This window comes from Castor canadensis, chromosome 15 (assembly GCF_047511655.1).
Source record: "Castor canadensis chromosome 15, mCasCan1.hap1v2, whole genome shotgun sequence".
NCBI lineage: Eukaryota > Metazoa > Chordata > Mammalia > Rodentia > Castoridae > Castor > Castor canadensis.
The window spans coordinates 19,818,202-19,842,821 of record NC_133400.1 but is presented as its reverse complement, the minus strand read 5'-3'; the positions used below and the strand labels follow the sequence as shown (position 1 = coordinate 19,842,821).

At 42.3% G+C, this 24,620-nt stretch overlaps 1 protein-coding gene across 3 annotated transcripts; it reads right to left on the bottom strand.

Moving 5' to 3' along the window:
- Window positions 1–685: 685 nt before the first annotated feature.
- Window positions 686–23,797, bottom strand: Dync1li2 (dynein cytoplasmic 1 light intermediate chain 2). Of its 3 annotated transcripts, none has more exons than XM_020174567.2 (13): window positions 23,511–23,794; window positions 23,314–23,387; window positions 21,332–21,448; window positions 17,271–17,501; window positions 13,845–14,014; window positions 12,930–13,023; window positions 11,504–11,639; window positions 10,293–10,404; window positions 9,647–9,706; window positions 8,869–8,910; window positions 8,359–8,476; window positions 7,432–7,548; window positions 686–1,009 (listed from the first exon to the last, which is right to left on the bottom strand). In XM_020174567.2, exons 1-13 carry the CDS (start codon window positions 23,615–23,617, stop codon window positions 993–995), a joined length of 1,395 nt encoding a protein of 464 aa, XP_020030156.1. In that variant the 5' UTR covers window positions 23,618–23,794; the 3' UTR covers window positions 686–992. The 3 variants fall into 3 exon arrangements, with proteins under 3 accessions (XP_020030156.1, XP_020030155.1, XP_020030154.1); XM_020174566.2 differs by lacking the exon at window positions 686–1,009 and adding an exon at window positions 1,073–2,199 and having other exon boundaries at window positions 23,511–23,797; XM_020174565.2 differs by lacking the exon at window positions 686–1,009 and adding an exon at window positions 3,089–6,015 and having other exon boundaries at window positions 23,511–23,791.
- Window positions 23,798–24,620: the final 823 nt, after the last annotated feature.

The window sequence follows — 24,620 nt, the reverse complement described above, 5'->3', positions numbered from 1 at the left end:
AGGAAAATGCAGACCATGATGGAAACTCAGAACCCTGAATGTGAATGTTTTCACAGGGTGTTCTGTGGAATCTACAGATGGCCAGTCAAAGCTGGATGGGAAACCCCATGATCAGATTCTTCTGAAGGGTCAATCCAGTCACCCATGAAACAAAAATCCATTTAATGTAGTTTAACCTTGAGTGTTCCAAACTTGCTTGACCATCTCTGGAACACACATTGGGTCACCTAAACTTGGGCTTTCACAAATAGGCAGAGGACTGTCAAGGGCGAGGCAGTCACTTGGGGGCAGAGCCTATGTCAGTTCCATGGGCTTTTGTTCCTGCACTGTGGCTGCTGTGCAAACCAAGCCTTGTGGTTTGTTTGTCCCTCTGGGTCTGCTATGAGACAAAAGATATCCTTTCGGGGCACAAAACCAACCTGACATGAATTCAAATCTTTGAAAGATCTTTACAAAATGCACACATTTTCCTTATATACAAAATTTAAACAGTTACAGTGTTTAGTTTCTTGTATATACCAAATTTAATTCCAGGCTGGTGTTTGTTAGGATGAGTCTGAATAGGTCAGAAATGGAGTCACAGTAAAATGATGCCAAATATTTTAAGTATCAAGGGCAGATGTAACATGACAAAGGCTGACAGATGTTCTGAGGCCACCCCCATTCTTTAAAGTAAATTACTGCCTTAAAAAGAAATGTAGTTCTATTTTATTTATTTTTTTGGTGGTACTGAAGTTAAGGAACATAGTTTTAAATGTTTAATTCTTCCCAAAATGAAAACTTAAATGCTTCAGATTGTTTGCCTTTTTCTAAAGTAGAACGTTAGCTCTTTATAGATGCTGATGAGAGTAGGTTTTGGGGAGGAGGGAAGCTGGCAGGACGATGGAAGAGCCTGATGATCGCTTAGGCTCCTATCCGAGTTTGATGCAATAAATAGGTTCCATCAGATGTCACAGAAAAACACTGCACGTGAAGATATCTCACCATTGTTGTCATTTATCTTGAGTTACTTGACGAAAACAAGCAAGATGAGACACAAAGTTAAATGTTGACAGTACTGGAACAAATCACGGCTCTACCTATAGAGCAATTTTTTTTTTTTGGCGGTACTGATTTGAACTTAAGGCCTCATGCTTGTGAGACAGGCACTCTACCACATGAGCCCCTCTGCAGCCCATTTTTTTGTTGGGTATTTTGGAGATAGGGTCTCATGCATTACTTGCCTGGGCTGACCTTGTACAGTGATCCAGATCTCTGCCTCCCAGGTAGCTAGAATTATAGGTGTGAACCACTGGTACCTGGCTTTACAGAAATTTCTTAATGAGGTTAGAAGCACTAGGATGGTCAAGTTCCTCCTATTTAAAACACTGTCCAAGGGTGAAGGCTCTTGTCCATACAGGGCCCTGATCCCCACCGTTCTGAAACCCTACTCCTCCCAATCCTGGGCACTGCAAACCCCTGCTGTCTCAGCAAAGCTTCTGTCCCTTCCCCAGGTCCTGAGAGTTCCTCACGTGACCCTGGGAGACACTTGGGGCCTGACTCATCTGCAGCCAGCATGTTACACTGGTCATCCTTAGTGAGATGGTACTAGCTTCTTCCTTCTTCCTGCTCTCAGCACAACTGCTGTTGGCCTGTCATTTTGGCCTCCCAGTCAGAATACACCATCTGTGCCTCACTGAGCAGTCAGGGAGCATAAAGACATAATTTTGCATCTTGCTGGCTAGCTGCAGGCCTTGCAGGTTAAGGAATGTCACTGTCTGCTTCCAGGATTCAGTGCTGTTGTGGCATCCTGTAGGAAATGCACCAAGAATCATGATGATATTTTTAGAGGTAGAATACCTCACTCCCTTCTTTTTTGGTGGTGCTGGGCCTTGTGCATGGTAGGCAAGCACTCTACCATTGAGCTGCATCCCCTGCCCAGAACTTACTTTAAATGATTTAGGAGAAAATGTGCATGTATGTACACAAGCATGTACTGAGATAGGGAGAGGGAGAGATGGAAAGAGAGAAGGAACAAGAAAACATTGTGGCAAAAAGCTTAAAATTAATAAATGTATGCAAAAGAATATAGGTGGTCAATATTCCTTTTCAACTTTTTTTTAAAGGGTTACAATTTTTGAAATAAACAGCTGAAGAGAAAATTTCTATGAGTGTGGTATAGGAGGTCCTCAGTGTCCACAGGTATGTGTTCCAAGACCACTGCCAAGGGAAAAAAATCATGAATGCACAGGATGCACAGAACTCAGTTACTCCCTAACACTGCCACCATCTTCTGCTAAAGACATGCTGCCTTTCAACAAATATAAAAATTTCACTTTATCACTTAAATTAAGGACATTATGTACCCTTTTTGGTTCGGGAGGATTTCCACAACTTTTGGACACTATTTGCTTTTTTGGGGAGGCATATTTTCACAGATCACATGGCTGACAATAATGCGAGACAGACAGAGCTTTTCCACATCAACTGGGCTGTGTAATGCATGTGCAGGAATTAAAATTTTCTGGTTTTGACATTTTCTTTCTTTATTTCACACCTGGTCAAAACTACATGTAATAAATCCACAAATAAGGTGGCTTACTATAGTAGAAATGCAATTCATATTACTCTAATACAAAGAATCCAGTTTTCCTAAACGGATGCTACTGTGCTGTTTAAATAAAAGAAAGGAGCTGAGTATGGTGGCAGACACATATGATCTTAGCATTCAGAAGGCTAAGGATCAAGACAGCCTGGGCTATACAGCGAATTCAAGGCAGCCTGGGGTACACAGTATAAGATCCTGTCTCTAAACAAATAAATAAATAAATAAGTGCAGGCATTATGATACAGTTGCTCTGAAATTTCTCAAAGTGAAAATCACTCAGCCTAATTCAGACAATAAAAATTTTAACCAAGAGGCAAGAAAACACGCTGGACAACTCTACAACCTTCAAAGTACAGTTTTCCAGTGTTTTTCTTTATCAGAATCTCTGACGACTTCCAGTGGAGGAGGTACATGTTTTTAGGTACACAGATACCACACATGATCAGTAGACAATGGATCTCCAGTGGAATGATTTATCAAAAAGAGACATCAAAACTTGCAAGCGGTCTGGATTCTTGTTTATTGAAGCCAGTAGTTAGAGACATCTTTTTTTTTTTTCCAGCACTAGAAAGCAAGGTTCCACAAGACTGCATACTGCACCCATGTAGAGCCACACCCCTTGGACTAAGGCTGGTGGGGGATCATCTGCAGTCCTAATTTTAAGTTAAAAACACTAATAAACTTAGCATACAGACGACAGTGAACTTTCACTTACAGCATCAACATTGTTAAGGTCATGATGAGCAGTCACTTTCAACTTTGTAAAATTAATAAAACAACGTCTTCAGTTTAAATACTGATTTTAAAATGCCAATCAAAAAAAGTGCAAATAAAATAAAATAATCTAGCAGCATACTTGTTGCATTTTTAGGAAAGACTAATTCGTGGCCCTTGTCTGGGCCACATTTTCTAGACTGGGCTTATTTTTCATTGATTTTTCCACTTTAAAGACAAACAGCAGATGTAACCGTTGCAATATGTATAAATAGTCATAAAATTGTCGTTACAGTCTACCATACAAGTGAATTCTGCAAAGAAAATGAATTTTACTTTAAAAAGTAAAGGCTGTTTATTATTTGGCCTTTGGTTCCAATGCTTGAAAATCCAAAATAACAAAAGTGATTTGTCCTCCTCCCACCTCCCCTAAAAGAACCCTGGAACTCCCCAGAGTTGGTAGACTTTGGCAACCACTGAGCGCTATGCCTCAGCTTTTTTCTGGTACCAGGAGCAACCACTTATCATAAGAATAAGAGTGGTCTCCAAGAAACCATCCTTCACAAGACTGGTGTCTTAGCACTTAATTGGTTTTAGTACATTTCACATTGACACAAAAAGTGCTTATCAGTTCAAATGATAAAAACTTTAAATTGTGCATTAAAATGTAAAGTCACACTGTGTCCCTCTCAGGCACTCCCCTCTCCAACAATTCCTTCTCCTTTCTGAGGCCACTCATCTTGCCCCTGGCTACTACAGAGAGATTAAGTGACCCCACCTTTAGTAGTGTGGCCATAAACTGTTTGGCATCTAATGGTCACTATACCACAACTGTCACTCCACAGTCAGTTTACTGTCATCATCTAATAACCTGGTAATTGGAAGCCAATGTTTTAAAAAACTGAATTAAAAAAGGAAAAATATTATATTTCAACAAAAAAACTGGCACAAGAAACATCTTTCTGTTTGTCAGAAAGGCAAGTAAATATTCAACTGTCTCCTTAACAGTGTTCAGACCTTTACAAAAGCAATTCAAGACCGTCAAGAGTCTTGTTCTATAACACAGGATGTTGAGTTATGCACAGTACTGAATTAGTGGTCAGTCAAATCTGGTATGTGAAAGTACTGACATCAGGGAAGTTAGGCTGAGACAGAGTACAACAAACATTCATATAAAAAAAAAAAGTAAACTCCACATAAGTGAACTGTGGTTTTTCCCTTGGTTTAACAACAAATGTTTTATACATTAAATTCATGGTAGTGTTTGCATTTACATGCTCTGTGCCATAAAAAATTAAAAGTGCCATTTCAAATCCACAGAAATCATTCCCAGAATGGTGGTGTGACATGACAATGTGCATGAATATGCCCTAAATGGGAGACACCTGAAATCTCATTTCCGTAAGGAAAAAAAGCCACATTTTATGAAAAACACACAAAAAATTATCATTTTCATTTCAATATAAAACACCCACACTATCTGTCCATCTGATAGCACTAATCAGACCAGGGAGTTTGGACATGACCCTTTTGCATCAGTGGAACTCATGAAGGTTTCCACAAATTATAAGGCAGGGACTGGTGCAAGCCAATTAGCCAGAGTTCAATGACATTAAAAACCTCCCCAAACTTTTCTACAGCATACTGCATTATGATAAAATGAGAGGTCAATCACCCATTTTCTACATTAGGCCAGCCTGTGTAGTAAAAAAAAAAATAATAAATTTAATTTAAAAAACAAAGCAGAAGCTATTTAGAAAACACAAATCAAAGAAATTCAATGTTGTATCTGCTGACTTTAAATACAGCGCACAGTGACTGCCTGCCCCACAATGTACATCTGTGGAGCCCAGCATCTTCCCAAGGACATGGCTTGGGCCAGGCATGTGGGTTCTGGGCAGCTGACATCCTCCCACCCCTGTGTCAGCTCCACCTGACTCAGGTACCCCACACTTAACACATCTCCCATAAGGTAAAGATGCATTCAGAACAAGTCTAATTCCCATTTTGCTTAGTGTTTAGTTTGGAAATGCTCCTAATTTTAAGTCTTAAACAATGATTATTCAACTTCTACCGAACACACAGTATTTACTAACACTGCTCATCTCCTCCTTCTTCCACTTCCCTTAACTTTCAGCTTCCCCACCATCACTTCTCTCATTTCTCCTGCAAGTTTTCTCTCTCCTGGATTCTCTGCTACTTAATCTGCTTCCCAAGAACACGTGAATTTGCTAACACGTGAATTTGCTAACAAGCAACTGGTCAGACTAACCGCATCTGATCAATGATTTCCTGGATCTCATTTTCTCCATCCTGAAAGAAAGGAGACCCTTTTCCTCTGCTCTACAAGAAGCCCAGCTGCACTTGCTTCCCACGAGAGAGCCACATGCCCAAGAGCCCAAGGGTCTTTCTTAACAAGGGGTCTGACATGTAACCTTCCTAAATGTGCATTTCACACTTGGACAAGCCAATGAAGTATTTTTTTTTAAAAAAAAGTTCATCTCCCCTACCCCCAAAAACTGATAGCATGTGCTGTATCAGAAAAGTCCTGGTCTTAGCAGATCAATATACATAGTTATTTGGTCATTTGACATATGCACTTGTTAAGGAAGATCAGGCTTCATTCTCTGTTGAAGAATTTGTTACCATGGAGTCTGGTTTTCGAGTCATTCTATCCAGTTCTTCCTGAACATTTGACAACACAGTCTTTTGTCCTTAAAAAAGGGGAAAGGAAAAAAAAAAAGAAAACCAAAAATCCAAAGCAGCAATGTGAGAACAGAAAAGAATTTTTAAAAAAGAAACATTTAAAAATATACAGACTTCTATAAGCATTTGTAATGATAACTTCAAAAATGAGGAAAGCCTCTTTTTCAAGGATCATGAGACAGACCCTCATCTAGCCCTTCTTAATTTCAAATATCACATGTCTGTGTTTCCCTAACTGCTCAGCTGCCCCTGGTAGGGGGTGGGGATACCTTTGTGCTAAACTCAAGGGCCTTTCTGAAAATGCTCTCACCCTCCAGCCCCAAGCACTATGCACTCTTACTGCCATCTCCCTGGAAGTAGGCATGAGTTTCAGGTATGCAGCAAACTACTTTCTTTGGCCCAGACAGGCTGTTTCCCATTATAAAATTCTACCTGACTCAAAAGGAAATACTGAATCTTAATAAGATGAGACCAAGGCCAGGATGCTCAGTCCTGTACAAAGTTAGTGCTAATTTTTTCTGTTGTCAAACACGAACGGGGGCCTGAAAAATGGCCCGTTTCTGGTAAGGGAATAATATTAGGTTGCTGCCCAGACCAGACTCTGGGTGTCTCAGAACTTGGGAGCTGCTGGGGGCTCAGGCTGCCCTGAGAATGTAGTGATTTCCTAAGTTTCCTCTATTCTAGAAATTTCAGTTAGGGAAAACACTGTATCAATATACTTATAGCCAATGGAAAATTGAAAGCAAAGACTCTTTAAAAATTTCCTCCAATGCTTACCTAGCAGGTATATGGCCATGGGTTTAGTCCCCAATACCACAGAAGGTAAATAAAATAAAATGTCCTCAGATTCCTGAGAAAATGTGTAATTTCCAAGGAACTTGGTTTTTTTCTTTTAGAGGACTTCAAGCAGACTTTCCCCACCAGCCCACATGGAAGGACAAGTGAGCAGGCCTCCACAGAGAGCTGTATGTGTTCAGGAGGGAGGAGATGATCACCCTTCTAGTAAATCAGTGAAGGTTCACTAGCTCCAGTTCACTTCAAAAGACCAGTGACAGCAGAACAAACAAGAATCCTCTTATAGCATCACATAAAATTAAATAGGATAAATAAACTGCATATGGTATGCTCAAGACCATGACCTCCAGTGGAGAGTCTCTACGCCAAGCTTGCTTGTATGATTTAGGTCATATTTTGACTCAGCTAGTAGCCTAAATATACATTAAATCCCACTTTATGTGCTAAGGAAACCTGAATTATCATAAGGCAACCCCATGGGAAGAACAGTGCACTGCTTAGTCTAAGTGCAGATTGGCTTGCTGTGTGGTTGTTGTTCACAGCATAATGGGTCTGCAGGTCAAGTGAAGGCACACACTCCATCCTCCTCTCCACCCAGCATTACTCAATCTCCCAAGGCCCCTCTGTACCTGACTTCTTGGCTGTGCTCTGCACCCCACCAGCACCAGGACTTCCAGGAGAGCCTGTTTTTTTACTCAACAGACTGTTGAAGAAGCTGGCCAATACCCCTTCACTTGCTGCATTATCTAAGGAAATAGGGGAAAAAAAGCATCACTCAAACTGGATCACTTAAAACAAAACAAAAAGTAGTCTTCAGCTTGAACTTAGTTGTTTGTGGCTATCACCTCCCTAGGACACTGGTCACATTCATTATTGTGATTCCTGATACATCACCACTGCTGAGGCTAATTATGTGATGTCAAAATTACTAAGTGAAAATGTGTTTGCGTTTCCTACCTGGTAGGAGGCAAAAACATAGCCTGTGCTTCACATCATCTCCCAGTCTTAGGGCAGTGTTTATCAAAGTTTTATAAGCTCTTAACACTCACAGCCTACTATGATAAGCCCATATCCTAAATAGAAGAGGTCCATAAACATGTAAGAATTTGCAAATTTTGTTTTATCGCACCCAATATCCTTGGGTATCAATTAGCTGCTGGGATAACAGCTACTTAAACTAATAAGTAATTTAGCTTGATAAGAGCAATGAAAGAGAAAAAGCCCCACAATTTATATAGTAATAATATAAACATGAATAACTAAGGATTCAAGATATATATTTTAAAGTGACTTCCTATTCCATGTTCTTTTCTGTAGGCATCTGCAGGGCCTGAAATCCTACACAAAGCAAGGCTCATGGGCCACAAATTCCAACACAGGAACAGGTCCTGGTCTCTGCCATTACAAACTCTCCCTCTGGGGGAGGGGAGGTAGCAAGTGGCCTTTCTTGAGGAAAGAGAATAGCCCTAGCTTTCCTGGATCTTCATCTGAGACCTGGACACCTGCATAAGGCTCAGGCCTAGGACTAAACCCTGCCCCAGAGACAGTATACGTACTTTTGATGTTTGGGTCCGGCTTCTTTACTGATGTGCCAGGGGAGGCACTGGGCACACTGGCTGGCCCACCCCGGCCCTGGGTCCTTGGAGAGCCAGAGGGTCCTCTCGCAGGAGACTCCTAAGTTCAAAATCAGCCCAGATCACATATAGGCTTACAAATAACAGAAAATACAAATTCCAAAAATGAAGACACACTACTACAGGATATTTTCTAAGTCTAGGGTGCAGGACTGGGAGTTTGCTATCAGTTCAGTCCCTTTCTAGACTTCAGTTTTTCCTGTGAGGAAGAGCTAACATGCTAACAAAGCAGCTCACTCTGATTCCCAGTTACAGACCTTCATCAAACATTTCCTGAGATTCTCCTATGATCCTGGCCATGGACCTTTAAGGATACAACCTTCCTTTGAAAATATGAAAGCCACACAAACATAGGCTCTTACAAGTAATGGCATAGTTTGAAGTAACTCATAATACTAGACCATGACCCTCTGTTTGGTATAAGGTACTCACGGAGGCTCTCGTGGGTGTTGCAGGCTGCTTGGCAAGGAGTGACTGCAAAGAGAGGGACAAAGTGGCCATTAATCAAAGCCTGCAGAGTGCACTGAGGTCTGGAGAAAAGCTTACTCCTGGTATTCCACTAGAGGGCGCCATTAACAACAACCAACTCAGGTTTTACACTATAAATGCAAAATAATCTAAATCTAGCAGTATGATACATGGTGAAAAAGATATTTCAAGTAACCAGTTTTAATGCTAAAGAAGTTAGCAGGGCACAAAAAAAGAGGAAGAGCTGGAAAAAGAGCTGTCATTCCTCCCAGGACCTGCCTGTAACCTCAGGCAGACCCATGGCCTGTCTGTAAAAGAAATACAAGACTGGGTTTACATTAGAAAATCATCAGCTTGGGGAAGTTACTCTCCTTGCCTACAAAATGGCATTATCTAGTTTCATGCACTGGGCTGTGTGGGGCTACATTAAATAATGGAAGTGAGGCCAGGTCACTTGATAAGTCAATGCAAGTATGCCTGAAAGCGTACATTTCCAGACCAAGAGAATTTAAAAAGATACTAAGCCTAATCCTGAAGGAAAATGTATAAGGCAGGCAGGCAGGCATTCTGAAGCAGGTACTCTAATTCCTACCAATCCTAGGTACAGAACAGAACGAGGAGAGTTGGTCTACAAACTCTTTGTGATTCCTCACATGTAGACAACCCCAACTGTACCTCAGGAACTGGCATTCTATGCATGAGAAAGCCTCTCCCTCTGTTCTAACCTCACTGGGTCTCTTACCTGTTGCTTCATTAGGAACACCTGCTCATCTTCTGCTGCCAACTCTTTGTCATGGACCAGCTGTGAAGCAACACACACATTTGTAGTCACAGATCAAGAACACTCCCAAACAACAGTGCAAATTCATGCTCCAAGGAGACTCTTGGGCTCAGGCCTCCACACGGACCTGTGGGATTCTTTCTGAATCTGCAGTTAGTTTTCTAGCTTGTCACAGACTTTCTTCAAAACCAGTCATGGCATGTGGCCAGCCAACTGACATTTTTTAAGCCTGGCAGTTTCTAAACAACACCTCCCAAATCAGGAGATGCCAAGAGAAAGATCTAGAAACTCCAGAGGTGGCAGCAGCAATGTCAGGACTTAGTAAGAAATGCCACACAGCTCCGTGTGGGCATACCATCACTTATACCACTCCACCCTGAGCCATTCCTGTTAACAACAGATGTCATTTAAAGACTAACAAAAGGCCCTTCAATAACTCACTTTTTTCAAAGTAGAACAATGTAGGACTGGTCCTTTATAGGTTTCCTTCCATTAAGAAAAACCTGAAGTCTAGAACTGGGGCTGTAGCTCAAGTGATAAGGCAGAGCCTTGATTTCAAATCCCAGTACCACAAAAACAAACAAAATAAAGTGACAGATTTGGGTACCTTTCTCACAGGAGGTTTCACAATAAAGTCTTCATATGTATCTTCTGGCTTCACAGTTGTGAAATTTTCATGTAAAATAGCTATTTTCTTTTCATTGTCCCAGCCTGCAGGTCTAAAGGCAAAGACACACAGACCAACTTGCTTTTCCTGTAACTGCCTTCTAGCACACGCAGTGCACACTTTGGGTCAGAAAGGACTCCTAGGTAAGACCCATTCCCACAGATGTAGTCTGCAACTGCTCCTGCTTGCCTGAGGCTTTTAGCACATAAGCTAAATGCACACAGTAGGTATGTCCCATCAGATTAGCACGGCAGGTCTTGCTTTATACAGAGTCCAGGGGCTCCAGGTCTACAGAGCCAGTTCCCTGGGCACATCTGGCTCTCATACCTCTAGCCTCTCAACACACTTCCTCCTTTCTAAAATTCTTTCTGTGGTACATTACGCATTTTCCAGCACCACCCTCTCTGCTGCCCTTTCCCTCTTTGGCTGTTATGTGTCTCTTTCTACACTGAACAAGTATCACATTTCATTCATTTCTGTATCCCTGGCAGAGAACCTGAGTACCTTAGAGGGCTGAAGTTGAGAAGCAATTAAAGCCTGAACACTCATCTGCTAACATAAATCCTCTCTCAGACCACAGCATTATCACCGACTTATGCATCCAGCAATATTATTTTCCAGAGAAAAACTCAGGAAAACAGGAATCCAAAGTCTCTGGCAGAACAGTCAATGCCAATGATGTGAAATGCTGGAAATAAAAGTATGTAGAACAGCCAAAACCCATGCAGAGTTGCCAGGAGGATGCTTGTGATCACACCTGCCAACAGGCAGTCACCAGATGCTTTAACACAATACACCCAGGATCCTCCAAAGTGAAATTCTCTATACTTCAACTCTCTACTTAGACCAGTACTTCACCAAAGTTAGTAATAAGTACCCAATGGCTTGCTTATGTTTTGGCAACTTGCTCTCAATGAAGAAAGGCAGTACCACACCGCTTACTTCCCACTGGCAGAATGTGTCAATCCAGGAGCAGAAAGGGAAAGCTGCATGTATATACCACCCCTGAGGCTCAGCCTGAACACCTTCCCCATAGCAACAGGAGAGCTGGCTGCACCAGACAGACAGAAGGCGCTACACAGGAATGGGTAAAATATAAATAGCAAATGTACAATAAAGGGGTTAAAAAGTATCACCTCTGAAGAACTCACATGAAAACTGCATCCTTTTCCACAACTAAGGCAGGTGTGGTAAAGTGGAAACCATATGTTTTATGAACAATGTATTTATACAGTAAATCCAGGTTTTTCTCTTCCTTCACTGAGGTGTAAATCAAGGCAGCTCCATCTAGTCAATACATTTAAGGAAAATCAATTCAGTGCTAGAGACAAAAATTAATCACATAGAAACATTATTCAAGTACTACTCACAAGTTGATCAGTTTTTTATCACTATATGAACAACAAACAAAGTATCAAAATGTTAAAACTAAAATGACAAATGAACCAAGTCAAAAGCATAAGAGCATGTTAATACTAGTACGGCTTAAAGTTGATGTATTAACTTAGAAAATCTTCTTCACAATCCTTCAGGGTGCTGTCTAAGAAATAGTAGCTCTAGGGCTAGCACGGGAAACCACCCTTGGCATATCGAGGTCTATGGATTCCTTCCTCAGCAGACACTCACCGTAAACAAGCTTATCATTAAGCACACCTTTTCAGGGATGGATGCCAACAAGTAAATGGGCTCAAATGAAGCAGAAACCCATCAGTCACGCCCACTCCAGGTTGTGGGAATACAGTACCAAATTGCTGTTGGCTTTTTTATAGAAAGAAGACTCAAAGAGGCTGCACAGCATCTCTCCCATGAGTAGTATAAAATAAACATGGGAAACACTTGTTAGTATCTAAAACAACAGCCAGGACCCAGTGGCTCATGCCTATAATCCTAGTTACTCAAGACACAGAGATCAGGAGGATTGAAGATTGAGGCCAGCCTAGGCAAAAAGTGAGACCCTATCTTAAAAATACCCAACATAAAATAAAAGGGCTGGTGTAGTAGCTCAAGTGGTAGAGTGACTGCCTAGCAAGTGTAAGGCCCTGAATTCAAACCCCAGCACCACAAAAAAAAAAAAGTAAATTACTTTTGTTGCACTTAGAAATCTTCTTTTTTTTTGACAGTACTGGGGTTTGAACTCAGGGCTTCAGGATTGCAAGGTAAGCATTCTACCATTTGAGCCACACTTGCAGTCTTATTAAGCCTCTTAACACGAAAGCCTATCAAATGTGAAGCCTTTAAAAGAAAAAGTAACTGAGCCAGGTGTGGTGGTGCATGCTATAATTTTTATACTTAGGAGGCTGAGACAGGAAGATCTCAAGTTTGAAGCCAGCCTGGGCAACCAGGTAAAACTCTGCTTCAAACAACACAAAAAAAATATATACACATAATAAAAAACACATATAAATAAAAAGTGACCAAAAATAGGACTAAGTTAAAAAGCCTTAAATTCCAACATAGTAAAATATAAAACTAGTGGAAAGATACAGTTTCTCCCTCACAAAAGACTACTCTGGTTTTAATAGGTGCTTTGAAGATGCCCCATTTGGAGGGAAGCCCACAAAAGTGCCCCAAGGATACACTGGAGGCAGAACCTCCGTAGGTGTGACTGGATGAAGTCCAAGTGTTCATCCCTGTAGTCATGTTCTTTCTCCAGGATGCTCACTGCATCACACTGCAGGGGAGAGAAAACAAAAAAAGAGCATTATCTTTCTGCTTCTTAAGGCCTTCTGAGGATGGGAACAGTGGTTTCTTCAGAAATAAAGTATTGTATCTCCAAAGAAGAAAGCCATTGTCAAGGTTCCAAGTATTGATTACAGAAGAGTAAAAAGGAATAGAAAAGTTTTCCCTTTCATCCTAGACCTCAGTTTATCTACAAAGTGCATATATAATAAGCCTGACAACCTTGCAGTTGTTCTCAACATCAAACAAGGTCATGTTGGGAGACAGGCCCACTGTACGCAGCTATACATGGTACTCTACAAGAACAGGATTCTCAAGAACAGGATGAGATGGGAATACCCTACAGCTGGGCAACAGAGTGGCTGTGAATGAGAATAAAGTACTTTTGAAACCCAAAACATTTTTAAAGCTTCACCCCCTCCCCCTTACGTAAGACAAACACTTTATTTCTCTAAAATTAAGCTTAATTTCAATTCCCACTTTGTCATTCTAATTTTTCACCATTGGTTTGGACTAACCAGATGAACTGGTTTATACAGCCTAAGAAAAGTGCTTTTAGTTGAGTTTTCCCAACTCCAAGGTGATCCATGGAGATCTCCCCAGGCCATTAACAAACCAAGTAATGTCATGTTTCCAGCAGCAGTGGTAAATAACAATATGCTCTACTCTGACACATTCAATCTACCTTAATCCATCCCAAATAAGCTCAACTCTCCATCAGAAAGAAACTTCATCAAATCTTCTCAAACTTTCTTTCAGATGGTGATTATTCAGTGTCCAGACCCAGTCAAACTTCCAATTCCCTGGACACACCTTTGTGCACACCACCAACACTGGGATCCCCAGATTATGAGTCAGCACATTGTCACCCAGAGGCAGGGCAACATTTTCTTCATCTGAGCCAGAAGTCAGAGGCCCTCTTCTCTGTGGGGAACCCTGACAACCTTCTTCAGGCTCAATATAGTCTTGAAAGTCTTTCACAACTATAGGGGAAAAAAAAAAATTATGCACATACAAATGTAAGTACACATTAGCTTTAGGAAACTGAAAAAGAAATAATAAGCACAAAACATAAACAGCTGTATATGACAAACTTCCCTGTCACATCTGACTGTAGTAAGGGATCTGGGGACAGTGATACAAAATGCCAATTCTGACATACATTCGTTCTGAGCTTTGTAACTTCAGGGCATTCCTCTGACTCTTCAATTGCATCTGACTTTTTTTTTTTTTTTTTTAAAGTCTAAGGCTTAGCCAGGAGTGGAGAGTCAAGCCTATAATCCCAGCTACTCAGGAGGCAGAGATCAGGAAGACCACAGACTGAGGGCAGCCTGGACAGAAAGTTTCCTTAGGTTATATATACATAGCTGGTGTTAAATGATTTTTCTCTAGATGGGAAGGGTCATCAGCCCACCTGGAGCTCCTCTACAGCATTATACTGGCATGGATACTGGAGGGAAGTCGCAAGGCCCTCCACCTCCACTGCTGCTGCTCTGCTGCTGCTTACTTTTTCCCTTCTATCTCAGTGACGACTCACTGGCCCTACGGTCCTGAGAAGACCCCACAGGCCAGCATGAGCAAAAGAAGCTCCAGACATGGAGCAGGCAAGACTAACTTACAAACAAGCACCACCTTCTTGTCACTCTGGGGTTGCTTTCCTTCCCACTCAGATGATTCCTGCAGCCAAACAGCTGCCATAGACCCTGAACCACTGGGGAAACTAACCCTCAAAGGGATAGCTGGCCATGGAATAACTTTCCAAAATCAGCAGACTGGAGACGGGCTAGATTAGAAACTGGGTTGTATTAACAGACCTTCACTCATTCTAAACAATCCAATTAATTTCGAAAGCAGTACTCTGAGAAAAAATATGGCCAACTGCTTTACTGAAAGTAACCTAACACCAGCACTAACAAAGGTATAGCTATGATTCCAAACATCTCAGACAAGGATGGTAAAAGCAGAGATCCTTGGAAGGTTAACCAGAATCAAGAAATACAGACGTGGTGTCAAGCATTAGCTAGTGGTCCTCCAGTGTTCTCTCTCCTTCTTCTCTTAATCAAACAGAAGCCTGATACTGAGTATATATGGCCACACAGAAAAAAGACTACATTTCCCATCGTCCTTAAAAGACAGCAGGCATGTGCCCTTCAACACCTCCTACATCTTCCTCCACTCTGCTGCCTGTACTGCGGATATGAAGGCTAGAGCTCTACTTGTCAGGAGGAAGAGAAACACACCCTAGAAATGATAAGGCAGTAAGCACAAGGGAGCCAGGGTCATTAAGCTGTCTTCCCTGGGCTGCTTCCTCTAGATTTCATTTCCAGAAGAGAGAAATAAACCTCAGTCTTGTGTGAGCCATTGTCTTGGGTTTTGTGTTGCATACAAGGGAATCTAATTTGAAGTGACAGAGACATCAGTGACTTAAGACCACAAAATAAATTCAGTGTCTCATGCCATAAGCTCCCCCAAGAACAGACATCCTGTCTGCTCTATCCCCAGCACCTAGAATAGTACCTGGTATTGGGGAGACACTTTTCTTATTTTAGAAAGGCAGTATTCCTGGCCAATCTTGAACTTTTTTCCCGTTTTAACAAATCTTTATCACCCTAAGAAAGCAGGTTCAGAGAAACAAAGTCTCCAGTACATTAGCTCACTAGTCTGGGTACGAAATTGTATGTGTAGTTAACTAGAAACAGCTCTTGAGCCTCTGAACTATTCTGAGTTGTCTTTAGGGTCTCTATTTTGGAGGAAAAAGAGACATTTTCTAGAAAAGTCAGTGGCTGAAGAAAGATGAGCTGAGCTGAATAACAATCACTTCAGCACACATGGGTGACTCAGGGAACATACAGGCAACAAACCAAAGAATGTTAAACTTCCTGTTTTAGCTAGTATGGGACAGAAGTGAGACAAAGTATAGGACAGGAACATTCACTGCAGGGCATTTAACTTGAAAAGCATATGAAAATTTCAGAACCCTTCTGCTATTAAGTGTACAGATCTTTCATGCCATTCCCCAGAGCCCTCATCAGTTTACTGAAGGGGTGATGTCATCCTATGGAATTAAGCCAGACTTGGCCAAGCCTATCTTGCCCAAGGCGGCTGCTGTTGCTGCTGCCACCAGCTCCAGTCCCTGCCCCTCCCATTTCCCTGGCAAGGGGACAGAAGCTGATGTAACTGCACAGAAGCAAAGGAAAGGAAAAACAAGCTTCTGAACCACATTAAGAAGTAAAAAAAAAAACACTTCCTTTAATTTGAAAATTCTTTGTTCTCAAAAGGACTCAGTTCCTTAGTCTTAATATAGCCTTTTATTTTAATGAAACCCTCCACACACAAATGACCTTCCTATTCCTGACTAGGATATTTGCTATACTCCAAAATAAGCCAAAGTAGGAGTTGAAAGATTTGTCTTTTTTTTTTAAGGCTCCCATTAAACCTGCCTACAGGAGGGAACAAGTCCACAGCCCTAGGTATGAAGGTCCCCAAAGACTCATGTATTGAACACTTGGTTTGGATACAAAATGTCCTAAGACTTATGTGTTGAATGAAGGCTTAGTTCCCAGCTGGTGGCACTATTAAGAGGTGACTGGATCATCAGGGTGCTAGTCTTGCCAATGCATTATTCCACTGATGTGTTCTTAAGTGAATGGCTATTAGAAGGGGCATGCCTTCAAAGGATGTATTTTCCCCTCAAACCCTCCCCCTCCTTTCTGAGCAGCTCTCCTCGGCCATACATTTCCACCATGATGCTCTGCCTCACCACAGGTCCAGAAACAACAGAGCCAAGTAACCATGGACTGAATACTGAAACCACAAGCCAAAATAAACTTTTCCTCCTTGTAAATTGTTTCTCTTAGGTTTTTTGTCATGGTGATGAAAAGATGACTAACATAGGACTCAAAGCTGCAAAGACCATAGCAAACCTCTATGCTAATGCTAACTAAGAGAGTGATAGAAACGCCTGGAAACCCACAGAAGTGATCACATTTTGGGAAATGAGAGAACTTTTAAATTAAAACATAACCAATGAAAATAAGGAATACTGATCTTTCTTCAACTGTGATACCTGAGATAAAGACTGCTTTGAATACTTTTTTCAAAATATTCTTGATAACTGAGCTTACAAGAGTAACTTTGAAATAAATGATGTAAAACAAGACACAAAATACTATATAAAGGAAGCCTCCTATTTGAAAAGACTAGTGAATTTTCTAATTATAAAAATTCTGTTTTACTTACACTTCCGTTCCAGCTCCCTCATTTCTTCTGGTGGAATTTTCATTTTATCAATGTGCTCACGTAAAACACTAGCCCATTTTTGTAGGGATTCCATCACAGTCCAAGGCCTAGACATGTCTGCAACGAAAATGACCAGGGTCTCCGGCAAGGATTCAGCAGAAACTGCAAACTTCAGCAGGCCTTTGTGGTATAGGTCTCCGTCCAGGATCCACACATTGCATCGTGTGTGATCTGAGAAGAGATGAAACTAAGTTACCTCCTAACAATGGCCATTAGCACAGCCAACAGAAGCTGAGCATTAAGGAAGACCATGAATTCCATATAGACTATAAACAGAAATCCTAGGTCCTGGTACCTGATAAACTAGACTTAACTAAGATTTCAGCAATGTTTAAGGAGCATAATAAAAGTAATTTGCTTTCAATAAGAACCAAAGAATGCTACTGTTTACTGCTCAACCGTGCCACAGTTTAAATAATTCATTGTCCTAGGATATCAGCAATCTATGAGGTGGTTAAGCAATGTTGAAGAATATGTAAACAAGCCCTTCTGTGTCAGTCACACTAATCAAGGCATTCACATATCATGGAGCGTGCCGAAGAGGCAGGAGCTTTTGTGTTTAAGTGTCAAGATAAAAATCACTACTTGTAAAATTGAGATATGAATTGCTGATGCCTGCTATTATGAAACTATAGTTATTCTTGTTATAACAACATAGTCATATTTTTTTTCTAAAAATCCTCATCTTTTAGACATGAAAGTATTTATACATTAAATGAAATGTCTGAAATTTGATTCAAAATAATCCAATGTAAAGTGAAAGGAGAAGAGTACAGCTGAAATAAAATTGACCAAGAGCCAGGTGTGGTACAGCGTACCCATAATCCCATCATTTGTGAGGCTGAGACAGAAGGATGGCGAGCTCAAGGCCAGCTGCGGCACATAGCAAGATCCTGTCTCAAAAAAAGAAAAAAAAGACCAAGCGCTGCTAACTGTTGAATCCAGGTGACATGTACATTGTGGTTCATGCCTTTTTGTTTTCTATAATATATTAAAACATATAAATGTGCAAGTGCTAACATTTAGTGAAGGGTAAGGTTCCAAAATCAGACTGAATGACTGAAATGTAGAAGATAATTCTCCAAACTGATAGGATATTTTTAGAAATTTTTAGTTATCTTCCTCAAGAACTATTTTTATAAAAATACCTTGAGAAAGAACCCCCATTATCAAAAATAACATTTTGTTAACTTCTTTTCCAATAAATTCCAACACTTACTTTTAAAACCTATCTTCCATTTAGCTACTTTTTTGGTATCAACAATTCATTAGTATGTTATAAAATGCATATTCATGACTATAACTGCATAAGGTATCTAAATCTAGCCATAAACACACACACATCCATTTTTGGTGGGACTGGGGCTTGAACTCAGGGCTTCACATGCACGAGCCACACCTCCGGTCCGTTTTGCTCTGTTTATTTTGGAGATGGGTACTTGCAAACTATTGGCCCAGGCTGGCCCTGAATAGTGATCCTCCCGATTTCAGCCTCCCAAGTAGCTAGGCTTTTAGGGGTGAGCCACTGGCACCCAGCTCAGCTATATTTCAAACTCTAGTATATACTAAATAATGGTTTTAGTTTGAGTTCTGTGAATGCCTTCAAAAAACACTGCTCTGCTGGGCATGGTGGCTCAAGTCTATAACCCTAGCTACCTGGGAAGATCATGGTTCAAGGCCAGCTTGGACAAAAAGTTCAAGACCCCCCATCTCAAATACTGGCTTGGCACAGTGGCCAACACCTGTTATTTGAGATACATGGGGAAGCACAAATAGGAGGATTGTGGTTCAGGCTAGCGTTGGCATAAAGCAAGACCCTATATCAAAAATAGCCAACACAAAAAGGGCTGGTGGAGTGGCTCAAGTGGTAGAGTGCCTGCTTAGCAAGCACGAGGCCCTGAATTCAAGACCCAGTATCGCCAAAAAAAAAAAAAAAAAAAACCAAAAAAACAAAAAACAAAAACAACCAAGCTGCTCTATACCCAATGTCTGAGAGTTTGAACGCCAACTCATTAGCAGGCATTTCAGCTTCTCTTGCCACTGCCCTACTACACATAGACTCACCCATGTGCTTACAGATCACAGGCATTCCATTCAGTGTTAAGAGAAATCCCCCAAGCCTGGAGGCAGAATTTCTACCCCACCACAAACCAGGTACGAGTCAAAGACTATTTTTTCTACCTGGGTGAGTGCCTGTGAAATATATACTTATAACCCAATCATGCCACACAATTAAGAAGACTGGAGCTGAAAGATATATAATTAACCACAGAAAGGGTAACACTTCTATCAAAGAAGGAACTCACAATCAGGGAGCATACAAAGTATCCTATAAATGCAGAAACTGCAGAGGTTTTAAGGTAACAATAAAGGGATATGAACTAGAAGTTAACACGTACTTCAACTTAAAGGCAAGTAAATAAGGTTAATGTGATGCTTTGGACTGAAACGTGCTTATGCCATCTTGAAACAGAAGAGGCTATAGAAATTCACGGAGAATCTATACTACATTTTGTTCTTTCAAAAGGAGTAAGATAAAAAAGGTACAAAAGTTATCACCATGTATCCAGTGCTCTGTTACACCTGACACACATTCTCTTATTCTGTCAACCTGCAAAATAAATACCACCACCTGGTGCTACACATGAGGAAGTAAAATTCAGGGTGGTTAAGTTAGTTAAGAGGCCACCCAACTATTAACTAAAGGAGTAGCTTTCTGAACCAGTTCTGTCTGGCTCCAAAGCCCAAGATCTTTCCGCAATAACCATGGTGTCCTACAGTCAGGAAGAGAAAGACACGGGCAAGCAAAACAAACATGTGAGGTCCTCTAGGCCTAGCTCAGTGGTCTGAATCCCAGACCTATAAGCACAGACTACAAAAGGGACTAGATAGACACCTGATGCCTGTCCTTCTGACACAAGACAAGAGGCCCTGGCACCAGGTTTACTTTGCCTTCTTTTCAGGTTCTTAAGGGAATGTTCAGCAAGACAAAGAAGTCAAGGGAAGGGAACAGGGATAAAATCCCTAGGGTTCTAAAATGACCACTAAATTAGCATTAATACAATGTAGGTTTCCAAACTAAACAGATCTTGGAGATGGCAGAATTAAAGTGCTAGAAAGGACCTTGGCTCAGCTTCTACAATTTAGCAGTAAGGAAATGGGTGCCAGTGAAGTAGGGTTAGCTCTCCTTTATATAATTGCCCTTACATCATGATCCTTAGTATTTAAATGGCCAAAGATAAATATAAAAAGTATAATTTAATCAATATTTCATCTGTAGGCAATAAAGATCATTTTCCTACACAAAAAAGACTAAGCACCAATAATTATTTATCTTAGTCATTAAAAACTTTAACATAAATCTTAAAAGATTATAAAGGAGACATTAGAGTAGTAATAACCAAAAATCTTTACTCCATCCATCTCAAAATTCAAAGAAAGAATTTCAAAATTATATCTAATTCTTGTGTTTACCACGTGCTTTTAAATGTCTTACTACCATGTGGGTAGAACCATTACTATCCACATTTTAGAGATTAGTAATTAAAGGGAAACATTTCACTCCTCCACCAGAAAAAAAATACAAGATATTAACATTTCTAAACAGTTACCAAGAGACTCAGAAACTGTCCTATGAATGTAACTGAAATTGTTACACTCTGAAACACACCAGTATCAGATTTTCCAGTAGAACCAGGTAGATCAGCAATCACTAGGCATTCCTCTCATAGGAAACTCCAAACCTTTAAAAATCCTTACTATCTTTATATGCGTGTGAAACTTTACTTTCAGTATCTCCTTTTAAGGAGGGGCTACCCATAGCAGCAGCTAACAGTCCTACTTCTCGATTTTGCTAACATGTTCTATAAAAGAAAGTGAATAAAGCCCTGCAAATGAAACACATTTCATCTCTTTGGTTCTAAGAGAAAGGTGAGAACGCCCATGTTACAGGAGTCAGAGGCCTGCATCGACTCCTTACCATGGACCAACACTTCACTTACCATCTCGGTCTTCATCATGGATGCTGAGGTAGAGATACTCTAGGCCTCTTCCTTTTTTGCCATGCTCTGCTCCTTGTAGTTTAGTCATAAGAGTTGTTTTACCAGAACCATCTTCACCTGAAAATGATGTTTGCAAGAAAACAAAGATATTCCATTTATTCCAGGTAAGAATAGCAAGTCATTAACATTCACACAAGGGACAACTAAGAATCACATGCAAAGCCCATTGCTGAGGTCTAAAGCAAATTTTGCTCTAAAGAGTGACTGGGTGGAAAGGGGGGATCGGGGGAAAGACAAGGCAGCAAATTCCAAGATCTAAAATGGTATTCCACTGCAGTTATCCTTACTTCACAAGGGAAGGAATAGGGCAAGTCTACTGGCCCTACCTACCATTTCTAAAACATGCATTTGGAGAAGTGGAAGTTAAAATAAAAGGTGGGACTAGTTTCTCACAAAATAAACCTCTGCCACAAGAAAAGCAAGAAATCTTTAAAATGCAATTAACCTTAAAGTCTAGGAACTCTTAAAAAGTTTCTTCATCTTGCCCCACCATCATCAAGAAAATAAGCTGCAATTCACATTTGCTTTTAGTACATCTCTTTCACAAGCAGTCTGAAGGCTGGGAAACTGAAGAAAATAATTACAGACCTAAGCCAAACTCTTAAATACAATCTCACTTCATCATCTCCCTCTGACCAACTGATAACACCCCCCTCCGCCCAAATCAAACCAAACCCCTGTAAACATCAAGTAGAGTCACTACCAACCAACATCACGGTTCCTCAGATTGACAACATGGAATTACAGAACATGAGACAACGCCTCACCTTTCTTTTTTAGGTCCTCCATGTTCCCTTGGACTACAGTGAGCACTTGTCAGCCGTACTTCAATACCTGCTTATTCTGAGAGCTCCTTCACTCTGCAGCGAGTTATCTTTCTAAAGATGTAACAATCTTCACCCCTCATTTTTTGAAAGTCTCTAAGGGTCCACTATAACCTACTAGAAGATCTTTTGGTCCCTTCATAAATGTAGGGAAATCATGCAAGGCAGTGATTCCCATAATGCTAGGGGGTGGAGGTAAAATACAAGGCCTGTGAAAACCAGGGGCCTTCAGGAAAGAATATTAACTCTGCAGTCTTTCACAATGTGCCCCCAACTTACCTTAATGGGCATCTACCACAAGAAGCGTAGAACAGTTTCTAAATCCCACTCTCTCCTGTCACCTCTGGGTCCCTACATACTGACACTCATCCATCAAAATACCTGACCCCAAATTTTCCTTTCAACAGCACCAAGCAGCATGATGCTCCCACAGCAAATGTGTCTAAGGCCGGCACAGTGCAATTACTAACACCTGTCTGGGCTAGACCGGGGTTCTAGTGTAGTGTCTAAGAACTGTCTGCACTATCCCAGTGCGCAGACCACAGGTCCCACTCCAAAATGGGTTTGTTGTAGGAATTCACCCAAGGCCCCTCACTTCGATGAGGAAGCTGAGGCCAGAGAGGTTAAGGGACCGGTCTCAGGTAACCCAGCAGTGACAACAGCTTACCTAACTCTTAACAGTGATGCAGGAAAGGCGCCAGTGCTGCCACCCAGGGCCTGCTGTTCTTTTTAGACTCCCTAAAGCCTCTGTGCACCGCTCACGGAGCGAGGCAGGCTCGTGTGGCATCTGCTCCCAGCCCCCATGCCACCTCATTCTCCTGCCTTCTCCTCTGCTCTCTCCCTTTTCCACGCCCTCAACCGGGTGAACGGAAGACTGGGCGCAGGGAGTCAAGACCGATGTCGCGGCTAAGTGACTTAAAGAATGTGCTAACAACCCCAGGCCGCATCAAACTCTCCCAAAGCGCAGCTCCCCACGGTCAGGCGTGGCGCGCCCGGCGGCTCTCGGGCTGCCCTGCCGCGGAGGAGAGAAGACTGGGACCGTGGGAGGACAGCCGCCTCACCCACCCCAGCGACCCCGGGCAGCGACCCGCCGCTCACCGAAGACAAGGATGTTCTTGCCGGACGGCAGCTTGGACCTGGCGCGGGTGGACACTTCACTCAGGATCGAAGACCTGCGGCGACAATGGCAAGAGCGGTTAGCCCCAGAGCCGCCCTGGCCCAGCCCATCAGTGTCTGCCCACGGTCCGGCCCAGCCCAGCTGCTTCCCTGCCCGGCCGCGTCCTCCGCGGCCTCACCATAGGCTCTGGCCCTCCTCCTCCTCGCTGGTCAGGTCGCCGGCGGTCGCCACCGCGGGCCCGTTGGGGCCCAGCAGCAGCTTCTTCTCCACCCCCACCGGCGCCATCTTGCCAACTGCAGCCACAAAGAGGGCCCTCCCCCGGGCCGGCCGAGGACCCGGGAGGACCCGGACCGGGTCGCCCCCGCGCCGGCCGCCGGCCGTTGGCCGCTGCCGCAGAAGCCGTGCCACCCGACGCGACTCGCCGGGCCACTGATATCCGCGGACTCCTGCTTGTCGCTTGGTCGCCGCGATGACGAGCGGCTGCGCAGTCAGGCAGCCGCCGGGACAACCTTGCGCGGGGAGGCGGGGTGGCGGGCGCCGCCCGGACCCAGGGAGCGCGGGCGGCCTCTAGCGGCGGAGGGGCGCAGCGCCGTCCCCGGGCCGGGTCTCGCTCTGACTGTTGTCCAGGAACAGCGTCTGGTGGACTGTCCGCCAGGCCACGCCCTGGAACGCAGCACATATCCAATAGCCGCACTCACCTAACGCTCTCCGTTTGCCAGGCTCACACGCTGTCCCACTGAATCTTAACTAACCCTTAGCAAACAAGGAAACCGAAGCTTAGAAAGTTTAAGAAACCCGCCCAAGGACCCGGTGTTGGAAGGCGACATCCAGGTACTTCCAATCGTATTCACCAAACTATTATATGAAATATTTGGCCTAATACTTATCAAGCCCTACACTGAAAAATAGGCAGGTCTTAAACAGGACCTCAAATCCTCACAAATAGGTGCTTTTCACCTTCTCCATAGACCCCCTGTTAAGACTGTGAGGTAGTGATTTTTTTGCTTCAGTTTTATTAGCGCATATTAAGCCTTGTACAAAATAATGGGTTTCATTATGGCATTTCCATAATAATGTACCTGAATACTTTGATATTCATCACCCCCCACTACCCTCTTTTGTCCCCTCTTCCCCTCCTGTTGGTCTCCTTCCTCTTTCCCCTTCTTTTTAAATCTAGATTTCAAATATGAGCGAAAACATATTTGTCTTTCTGGATCTGGCTTGCTTCACTTAACATGTTGCTTTCCAGTTCCAGTCATTTTCCTGCAAACATAATTTCATTGTTCTT